Source organism: Miscanthus floridulus, chromosome 11 (assembly GCF_019320115.1).
Source record: "Miscanthus floridulus cultivar M001 chromosome 11, ASM1932011v1, whole genome shotgun sequence".
Taxonomy (NCBI): domain Eukaryota; kingdom Viridiplantae; phylum Streptophyta; class Magnoliopsida; order Poales; family Poaceae; genus Miscanthus; species Miscanthus floridulus.
In genome coordinates this window covers 91,503,635-91,514,489 of record NC_089590.1, presented here as the reverse complement: position 1 = coordinate 91,514,489, position 10,855 = coordinate 91,503,635, and the positions used below count along the sequence as shown (strand labels likewise).

Sequence of the window (10,855 nt, the reverse complement as noted above, 5' to 3'; positions counted from 1 at the left end):
AAGCACTAATAAAATCCACCACTCAATCGAATAAAAGTGTTGTTTTCATATTCCTGTTACAGCTACAGGTGTTCGGACTCTGAAACACCCTGCCCGCTGTTTGAATGTTCCTTTTCAGAGCCGCCGTAACCGCATAATAAAATCCACCACTCAATCGAATCAAAACTGCTACGAGCCTGATGCTTTACACATGTGCACCAATCCAACTGCCACATTATGCAAGATTTAGTCGGGGGACTTCATACCAGAATATAGCAATCATCACCATACTGAGGCCCAACGACAGGCTATTGCCTCGCAAAATCATGAATCCTTGCAGGAATGCTTAGTCGCAGTATAGTCTAATCACAGAGTCAGCACCAGCAGTGAACAACCATGGTTGTTTAGGATGGAACTTGCAGTCCAAAACCCCTGCAAACCCAGAGAAGTGATTAAATATTGCCTCGAGATATCTGGGGAGGTGGAGCAACATAATATGCCTGTATCAAGGTATAAATAAAAAAACCTAATAATATTTTTATTCCAAAGAACACAAAGCAAGTCCTAGTCTGCAATGCCATGAATATCATCTTTGCACTCACAGCAATGCATCTCCAAGAAACACTAAGATCAACAGATCCAATGAACACGGTCAATCTAGCAGGAAATAAAACTATTTTAACTATGTACTAGTTTCCCACCAAAACAGAACTATACATAATGATGTATCCTCATTGTTGGGTTTAAGACGAGTGTAAAAATCATTGAAGCAGTGACATGCATACCTCTTCCATCTGAACTAGAATGGCCACGAAGAATTTCCAATGGTACATAGGCAGTACATAGGCCATCACTCGACAATAAGTGGGTTCTGGTTAAGATCAGAATAGACCATTCCATGACATACATAGGCAGTACAATCCTCGGAGGATGAGGCAAAAAGAGGGTACTTTCGGTGAAAGGTAACACTGGTAATATCCTTAGAATGGATCCTGAAATTTAGCAAATAAGTTATTGGTATTTCAAAATGAAAAAAAAAAAAGAAACAGGAAGAATCAAAGACAAGACTGGCAGACAACTGTGGGAATTTTGGGTTAATTTGGCCATCATGAGGCAGTGGACAAATAATGGTGTTGATGACGATTGTAAAAGTGCAAGCAGTAACCACACCAACCAGGCAGCAAACATATGGCCCATGTTTTATAAATATTGCAACATGTTTATCGAAATATTAAGTTGGCATAAAGTCCTAAGAAAAGTAAGCAGAAGAAATTAATACAGTGGAACACATTATACCATGAGCATTCTAAATATAGTAGAACACATGAAAATCAAGTTGCATCTCATATGAAGATCTTGAAAAATTACTTGTCCTTTTTATTTTCAAAAAGGGATTGAAATAAGAGAAGAACCATACTTTAGTCTTGTATGGTCTGGTAGATAGATGAGTATCAAACCAGCATAGTTTTCCATCTTTGCTTCCGACAATAACATTATCACCTACAAAAGAAACGTTAAGTAATCACAATACTTAACCACAAATATTGATATTTTGCTACCAACAGATGCAATCAGTTTGAAGCAACTCGTTAGAAGATTTCAAAATTCGCAACAAGCTGACTTGTGACCTACCACCAGGATGGATCGAGATGGAGGAAATCTCGCGGAGACCTGACTCCATCTTCTTTACCAACTGAGCTTTTTGGAGATCATAAACCTGAACAAATTTCTTAGTAGCAACAAAGAACATCTTCTGACTTGGATGGAATGTTGCGGCAACAGGAAGGCCTGGCAATTTACGGAAAGGATGGTGCGAGTGCTTTTTCGTGAGCTGATGCAACAATACAGCTCTTGCATCGCGTACGTTGGAATTAAGGTGTACAATTGAATGGGGAAATTAAAACTATGATATCATTGGTCCTGAATATTTAATGTGACCATGCATATGAACATACCTACAAGTAGAGAGGTGCCACACTTGAAAAGAAAAAGGAATCCAGAACAGATGGAAATAAAACAGAATCAACAAGACATGATTCATAAAGGATATCAGTTGGTACAACTGTGGTGAAGTAATCTCCCTTGTAATGCCACTCCACATTTGACACGGCCTAAACAAGAAATAAACTGGTAAGCAAAGAAAACAAGTTATTTAGTCCAAAGAGTAAAAAAAATAAGTTAAAATATGAATATCAGACCTTTTGATGAATCAAGGTGATCCCATCAAGTTTTTCATGCTTCATCCACCTCACAGCTGGTTTCTTGTCATCTGTTAAATAATAATTATAGTAATTAAGAAGACTGAAAAAGGCGGTAGGACACTGGAAACATTGATTGGCTATCAATTCAACACACCAGTATCATCTTGAGGAGCCATTTCATCAATCTTGAGCAGATCTTTTACCCTCATTTGCATTTCTTCATTCCCCACCTCAGCATTAATAAGTAGCAGGTCATGTCCATGCACCAAATAAAATGAATCAGAAGAATACATAAAGCTTACAGAAAGGACACATATGCTAGAATAGCAAAGGGCTTACACGACAGCAGCAAGAATAGGCCTGTCAGGTGAAGGATTCCAGGCAATATTACGGACATCACCTCCAACGTTCCAAACTTTAAGACAGCGACCAGTTTCAACCTCCCAAACACGAATTGTACCATCACAAGAACCTTCAGAAAGGAGCAATTGTAACTTAGCATTGTCACACTCATTTTTATGAAATGATCTTCTAAAGTGGAGAAACCTGCTCAGGTCAGTTAACCTTATAAATGCAGGTTACCAATATTCCATGTGTACTAAAACAGAGCCCCCGAGTTTAAGGTCAACAGTACTTATAAGCCGTACTTTTTCAGCCAACGAACAGTATTTTTCTCTCACAACAAATCAGCCAACAGTACTTTCAGCCATGGCTTATCAGCCAAGCGAACAGGGCATTAGTAGCTGGCCAGCTGCAACTGTTTTTAGAAAGCAATTTTGGTTTACTACTTTTCACATATCATACTATACAGTTTATAACCAATATAAGAACTATTTGGCTTGATTAAGAAATATCTTAACCACAGGTTTTGCTTAGTAATTAGATTAGGATACTCTTCACCACCCTTCCCATGTGGATTAGGCCATGTAATATTACCACACTTCTATATGCAACTAAAATGAGCTCGGCATTTCTCTACAATCCAAGCTGACCAAAATATAAATTACTTTTGCAAAATAAATTACTGAGATATAGTTAGTGCTACTATTTTAAGCCATAAATTACAGTGTATGGAGAAAGATGATGTGAGTACAACATTACAGTTCTCATTGAATTAGTTAATATCACCCCATTTGAGTATCAAAACGTTCTGTGCATGTATATTCAGATAAATGCAGAAAATAAATAACAATGGTGCATACCAGATGCAAGCCACTGCCCTGTAATTCAATGTTTTAAAGGCGTCGCCTAGGCGTCCAGGCGAGGAAAGTTTCTGGGCGTCGGGATCGCCTAACTATGTGGTCGTATGGCGTCCGCCTTCCCGTCCTAGGCGTCCGCCTTTTGCGTTAGGCGTTCAGGGCGTCGCCAAGGAGGCCGCAACGGTCACCTTGCGTGCCAGGAAGCCAGCACGGGAAAGAAGTATCTCCCGTCCGGCACATCCCGCTTCCGCGCGGGAAGGAAATCGCGCGCGGGAAGGATTCGCGCGCTGGGATCTGAAGGAAATCGGGCGCGGATTTTTGGGAAAGAAAAGGGATAAGGGGAGGAGAGACTGAGAGAAGAAATCCACTGCACCTGCCAGGTTCTGCTACCCTGCGCGCTCACGCATCCCACCGACGCACCGCGCGCGACTCGTCGATTTCCACTTAGGAAGGGGGGATTGGACGGACTCGTCGGTCCTGTGCTCTTCATGGTGTCCAGCTTGCGCTTTGCTTGCCTGTATGTCTCTTCTCTCCCTCTTCTTGTCCTCTCTCCTCTCTTGAAGGTCGAATCTTGCCTGCCTTGTTCTCTGCTCCTCTGTTTTCAACCCTGCTCGCTGCTGCTCTGTTTTTACCCCTGCTCCTTTGGTCCATAGATGCAGAGTGGAGTGGACTGCTGATTCCTTTCCACGTGCTGTTCTTTATTAGTTCTTTAATTCTTGTGTTCACAGTTGATAGCACAATGGCAAGTTCAGATCCAGGGTGGAAGTATGCCTACTGGCCAAACCTTTGTAACAGAGATGTGGTGACATACACCCTATGTGGTCACTCATTTTATGGAGGGATAAAAAGGTTGAAGCAACGTCTGGCTGGTGGCTTTGGAGATACAAAAAAAATGCACAATGACTACTACTGCAATTAGAAAGGAGATGAGAGATGACTTGGAAACTAGAAGGAGAAGGCCACAACATCCCTAGATGACATTGATTAGAGATTTCAGTTCTGTGCTAGCAGCAGTGCATCACTATTAATTATGAAATATTATGTCACTAGAGACTAGTTTATGGCCATTAAGAGATGAGAGATCTCAGAGTTGCTACCTTACTACTTGATGTTGTGTACTAGTAGTCTAGTAGGACCACTTATTATTGTATTACATGCTAAGAATTGGCAATATTAATGTCTGATTTGCTTCTGAATTTTTAGTTAACTTATATATTAATATGTTTATATGGCGTCGCCTAGGCGGTTGCCTTATTCGCCTAGGCGTCCGGAAGGGGGTCGCTCGCCTCGCCTCGCCTTACCGCCTTTAAAACATTGCTGTAATTTCAACCAAAATGGATTTCACAGGACTTGCATGGCCCTTGAACTCAAGATAACAAGTTTTCGGGTATGGCCTCAAATCCTTTTTACTTGGTAACTTGGGCTTGAGTGACTCAGGATCAATATTTAACTGGCATTGTCAAATGATTGGCACAAATTAGAGACAAATATTGTCTTTTAAAGCAATAAATGCATAAAAATAACATAGGGGCTCAACTTACACGCTTTTTGCGGGTTCTAGGGCAGAGATAGAGATCTAGACACCGATCAAAACCTTCCCTCAGTGCCTTCTCATATGCAGGTACACTTCGAAGGGACTCAAATCTGGTGAAGCGCACAGCTCAAAAGTCAAAATGATTTAGACGATATAAGACAATGGACAATAAAAAGGAAGATAGTACCGTTTCGGAATGAACTTTGGGTGATCCTCCTCATACATAAGCTGGTATGAATCTATTTCCTCTTGTGTAGGAATGTATTCAATGGAAGGATTATATGACTCTTCATGACCTGGATACACCATGACGAATCAATAGAAAATTATATAGTACATGAGCACTAAGTGAAACATGTTCCAATAATTTCTCAAAGATTATTATAGAAGTGACTAATGCTGAAAAAGGAATGTCAACATACCTGGTAACTTAGGTTTAGGAGGAGGAATGTAGCTCAAGCCATGCCGCTTATTGTCTGCTGTATCAGTTTCATCTCCCCATAATAGATACAAGTTACGTTCCTCCTTGGGCTTGTCAAACTTTATCCATCCATTACAAATGGCTCTTACAAGTTTAACAACCTACCACCAGAATGCATGAGCTCAAGGGGTAATTCAAATAACTTAAAACGCAATACAATCACGGAGCAGTTTAAGAGAGAAGATCCAAAACAAGCCATGTGATTACTGCAGGATGCAAATGCAAGATTTTGTCTCTGTTCAGACAAAAAAGAAGCACCGCAACAGAATAACAGTAAGTTATGTAAGCTCCCAAATTCACTAGTGAATGCATAACTGAGACACAAAACTTGTGACTGCATAACTAAGTCACCTGCTACTTCCTAAACATGTGGTATGATGAGAGGCCCCAGGTGGGCTGGTGTATGGGTCATGCAGAGGGACTGAACCAGTAAACAGTACTGTGTCATACTATAGCAACATGCCCGAATTCCAGAAACAATCAAGCTTAACTCTAAATAAATTAGTTACAATCATTAAGATTAGAAGATATGCTTAGTTGCTTACAGGTTACAATGAAGTGATAAACAATGAAACAATCTAGTCCCACTTTGAAGGTACAAATCGCCTCTTTGGCTCAGGGGCACTAGAAAGCGGATGACCTTTATCCTCATATTCAAACCAATCAACATAATCCTAGGATAAAAGTTAATCAGTATGCCACATCCGTGCACTATAAACATATGGAGAAACAAAAATAAATCATCTAACTGTAAAAGAGCAATCCATTTGCATGAATCTGGATAGCAATCATTGGCACCATGCATAACGAATTCAAAACTATATGTGTATATCATGTACAGGTCAATCGGTTATTATCAGTGAAACTAAGTTGTAAACAGCCACATGTCAGCAAGAAATAAGCAACCATTACAGTACTTAGACTAACGACAGAAGGAGATCTAGTATGAAAGTTTTAACAAAACAACTCATGCAAGTGTCCAGTCATCCACAAATATAATACTAGGTTGTTGGATGATCATTTACTTAACATCTAAACTTAGCACCTTGAGCAATATTATAGATAAGGATTGTAGTACATACTGGATATGGATCAACATTGGTATGTGGAGTCTTTCCCTTTAACAATCTACTAATTATCTTAGCCTCATCCTTTGTAATCTGAACCTCCTCGTCATTATACTCATCATAGATCTTTGTCCTACATTTGGTGAGGAAGAAAAGAAATTATAAGATTAAGTTAAATGAGCAAGAAAAAGAATACCAAATGCAAACAACTAAATGGTACTAGGTGTAAGTATAAAGAAATTGCACAAGGTAAACAATCAGATGCATCTGCTAACTGGCACAGGGAGATCCAGATTTTCCATATTTGAATAATCACATGGTTCTCAGAGGAGAAAGATCTATGAGTATAGTCTGGAGCACTGAATCAAAGTGACTGTCAATGACTTGTTTAATCCATGTTCTTAGAAAAACTATAAATGTACTGAAATGCCATGCAGCTAGATTGAACCACACAAACAATGTCCTGTTGTAAGATTTAGAGTACAGAAATGTCAGGTGACTAAGCCACTTGACAGCAATTGAAAGCTCAATTTTCCATATTAGGATAAATTTAAAATTTTAAGGTAAATGTTCTTAGTGGTAATAACTAATAAACAGAAAGATGATCAAATACAATCAAAATATAAGAAGAACGATGTGTCAATGTATGACGCACTAGGATCTAACAAAATACTAAGGCCCAATCCCCAAGCAGGATGAGCCTACAAATATTTAGCAACTCTTTGATTTTCATCCTCTCTTCACTCAAAATGATCAATGTTTTGGCTGTTAAGTATTTGTTTGCTACTAGCTCTACTGTACATGTCATAAAGCCAGGTCTAATCCCAGCATTTAAACATTTAGGCCACACAAACCACTGTAGGCCTTGTTTGGATGCTCATGTATCCACTTCAATTCATATGTGTTGGGGTACCAACCCACCCCAACATACATGGATTGAGATGGATACATGGGCATCCAAACAAGGCTGTAATTGGTCCAGGGTGTAAACAAGGTTTAACGCTGAAAATTCATACAGGCCATTGTTGGGTAGGACAATAATTCAATAACAGAATCCATTATAGATGTCAGCATATCAACCAAGGCCAGGTGAAACTGGCACAAGATATTATCCCAACAATTACAATTAATTTGCTGAAATCAGATTGTAAAAACACTCTTTAATGATGGAAATCTCATGTATTAGCCATGGCCACACTCATATCTCCAATTAGCTCATTCTGCTTAGAGATGTTTTAACTCTGCAGTCTCCAAAAACACAAGTTTGGCTACAAATTGTTAACACTAACACGCCAAAAATACAAGGGAAAAATTAGCTCAGCAACACCCCAAAGATGTGTAAATTGGACATCAGCTGCCAATGTGAACTTGATAATTCCAGGACAACTTGTTTATAATATGCTGATGTTGTTTTCCAGCTTACAAAATTTCTGTAGGGTTACTGCCAGAGCAAATTATCCCTAATATCATATTACAAATATATTATGGCATTATAAGTATCTGTCATTACTATGAGGCAATCTCAAAGCTTGATCATTCATCCATTCAAGATTGGTTTGAACTGACAACAGCTGATTGAGTGACTGAAACAGAGCAAGTTCAAGCCTTACCAATTCTTGGCATCATCTGCATTCCTGAGGTAGGCTTCAATGCGCCCCTCCCTATCACGTTTCTTGATCTTCCTCCCATCGATGTCATACCCAATGTGCTCCTCGTCCTTGTACCACTCCAGAGGCACGTCTCCCACGGTATTCCTTGGCGCCACCTGCAAACAACACGAAATTTAGCTCACTTTAACCTCAAATACTCAGAAATAAAAATACGGAACAACAAAAGAGTCTGCAAACCAGTAGCTTAAGCAACGCAAACACTAAGAACACAAATGCTTCACCTCATCCTCCTAAGAGACGCTCTCTTCGGCCGCCGCAGCCTCGTCGGACTCACCGCAGGGGCGGATCCAGTAAAGGGACATGGGTGTACACCTGTACACCCAATAATTTTTGCAAAAACGTCGACGTTTGGTGGCTTGCCAAATAGCTAATAGCTTTAGGCTTGGGTTTCGGTGCTCAGGTTGAAGGAAAGGGAAAGAAGGGGTGGAAGTACCTGGTGGGTGCTCGTCCCCGGCGAAGAGACCAACTAAAGCCTCAGCACCTGGCTTAGGGCGGCGGCGGCCCACCAGTCGTCGGAGAGCGAGAGGGGGCGAGGGCAGACAGAACGCGCGAGTAAGGTTTAGCATCCTAGCTAATCCTAAAGTATAAAATCTCTTATTATTAAAGCAGGAGACTTAGGCCGTCAACCAAGTTGGCCACGTCGCCCTGAATTCCTCTCGCCATCCGATCTCACGTCGCTTGAAGCGGATTCTCATCTGCAGCCGCTTCTCCTTCTTCTGATTAGCTTCTCTCGCTTCTCCTCTACTTCTTCCGCTTCTCGTCAGATTCCAGTCAACCAAATATATATAGCAACTTCCATTTCTCCTTCCTGATTCTTCTTCCCACCCCCTTCTCTCTCTCTTCACTCTCTCCCTCTTTTTCCCGACGCGGACAGGGGCAACGGCGGCGGGCACGAGCGGCGTGCGGCCCTGCTCCTCTTCCTCCGTCTCGTCCCCCTCCTCCTCTCTCCCTCCATCTCTCGCCTCTCACCTTCGTTTCTCTTTCCCCTTCCTCTCTCTCCTCTTCCCTCCCGATGCGGCAGCGGGCGGCGTGGCCGGCTCCCCACGCTGCGTGCGGCCGGCCCGAAGCGACGCCGCTCTCTCCCCACAGTTATGTGTTGCCTTCATAGTTGTTTTGTCTTCATCGGATTCTTTACCTTCACTCTTGCCTGTTTTACGGTTAGGATTTTGGCCAGCTCTAGGTATGAAGAGTTCGTTAGGGTTACCTAACTTTAGGTATGAGGAGTTTCCCTGCGATTTTAGCATGCATGATTTCATAGATTCATTATATGCCCAAACTGTGATGCTTATCTACTTTTTGTGCAGATCCTATATGGTTGGAAGAAATGATTTTTCTTTTACCTTAAATATAATGCTCTGGTATGCTCTACAAGTCTCATGCCCTTTTGCTCTATTGTCTTATATCTATGTCCTTTGAAATTTGAGGTAAAATTGATACTTGAGGCTCGTTGGAAATATGCTCTGGTATGCTCTACAAGTCTCGTGCCCTTTTGGTCTATTGTCTTATATCTATGTTCTTTGAAATTTGATAGTCGAGGCTTGTTGGAAATAATTATTTTCCTCTTAGCTCAAATATGATGTGCTCTGTTATGTTGTACGAGTCCCACGCCGTTTTGGTCTATGGTCTTATATTCATGTTTTTTGAGATTTGGGATAAAATTGATAGTCGAGGGTTTTGGTTTCTCAATTTTTTTGGGACAACATCCACATATCGCCGCATCAATCAAAAAAACTATTAGACATCGTTAAATGAGGGGGTTTATTCTAATACAAATGACTTTGTGTACTCCTATATATAATGTTTAGTTCTTTTCCGGTCGCAGTTAAAAGTCTAAAACATCTTATGCTAACTAGATGACACGCTGTGCCTTGTTGCTTTTTAATTTATCCCAGTGCTTATATTTCCTACTCTCTTTATTTATGCCGGTAGCTAAATATCTATTGGAGCAACTACATCAAACCACTCTACCACTGCATCCTGGTTCTATGTTGCCTCTTAACTCATGTACACACCTATATATAATGTTTCCTTCATTTTATGGTGGCAGCTAAAAGTCTAAAATATCTTAGGCTAAAGAAATTACGCACCATGCCTTGTGTCTTTTTAGCCTATCCCGATGCTCATGTATTCTGCTCTCTTCATTTATGTTTGGCTGGTAATGTATTATAGCTGACACTTTATTTTTGGCTATGAGCAGGCTGTCATCGCACTATATTTTCCTTATGGAAAATGTATAGATTCATTGATGTGCATTTAGGTATAATTATCATGGTGTCCTCCTGTGCATGAAAGTTGCTCGTGCCGCTGTTTGTGTTGCTGCAAGGCCAGCAGGAATGATGAGTACGTTAGCCACCCAACACAAATTGCTCTTAGTTGGCAAGAAGTTCAACAGAGAGTTTATCTCTGACCTTTCTGCAGCAACATTAGGTCCACCACTGCACCACAACGTTGTTTCCTCTTCTAAAACTATTAAGGTAGCAACTAGATACTTTAATTTGTATTATGCAGTTCTTTCAGTGCTTCAAGCAAGATTGCTCAGATTTTATGCTTCATCTTGCTGCAAATATTAGATGATGTCATGTGCTCATCTATTAAAGTGTATGGGAATTCATTTATTAAAGTGTATGGCAGTTCATCTACTAAAGTGTATGCCTTGTCAGTGTTTTTCTTTTCAAAAAAACTCCACTCCAAATGCATGCTGCAATGGTCTATTTGTGCTATTCC

General features: G+C 40.6%; 1 protein-coding gene and 1 long non-coding RNA gene across 2 annotated transcripts; both read right to left on the bottom strand.

Moving 5' to 3' along the window:
* Positions 1-842: 842 nt before the first annotated feature.
* Positions 843-5,593, bottom strand: LOC136492445 (ribosome biogenesis protein BOP1 homolog). The gene is made up of 12 exons (XM_066488458.1): positions 5,552-5,593; positions 5,336-5,495; positions 5,101-5,209; positions 4,921-5,023; positions 4,705-4,829; positions 3,383-3,408; positions 2,520-2,652; positions 2,335-2,441; positions 2,178-2,248; positions 1,612-2,090; positions 1,397-1,479; positions 843-971 (listed from the first exon to the last, which is right to left on the bottom strand). Exons 1-10 carry the CDS (start codon positions 5,591-5,593, stop codon positions 1,935-1,937), a joined length of 1,032 nt encoding a protein of 343 aa, XP_066344555.1. The 3' UTR covers positions 843-971; positions 1,397-1,479; positions 1,612-1,934.
* Positions 5,594-5,976: 383 nt separating this feature from the next.
* LOC136493891 (uncharacterized) lies at positions 5,977-8,222 on the bottom strand. The gene is made up of 3 exons (XR_010768447.1): positions 8,072-8,222; positions 6,477-6,594; positions 5,977-6,068 (listed from the first exon to the last, which is right to left on the bottom strand). It is a non-coding gene; the product is annotated as an uncharacterized lncRNA (long non-coding RNA).
* Between the last annotated feature and the right edge of the window lie 2,633 nt (positions 8,223-10,855).

Excerpts from the sequence above, each read along its gene's own strand:
- LOC136492445 (XM_066488458.1), bottom strand. The coding sequence starts at position 5,593 with ATGGCTTGTTTTGGATCTTCTCTCTTAAACTGCTCCGTGATT. Across the intron at positions 5,496-5,551 it reads TCTTAAACTGCTCCGTGATT|GTTGTTAAACTTGTAAGAGC; the intron begins GTATTGCGTTTT and ends TTCTGGTGGTAG. Across the intron at positions 2,249-2,334 it reads GGCTCCTCAAGATGATACTG|ATGACAAGAAACCAGCTGTG; the intron begins GTGTGTTGAATT and ends ATTATTTAACAG.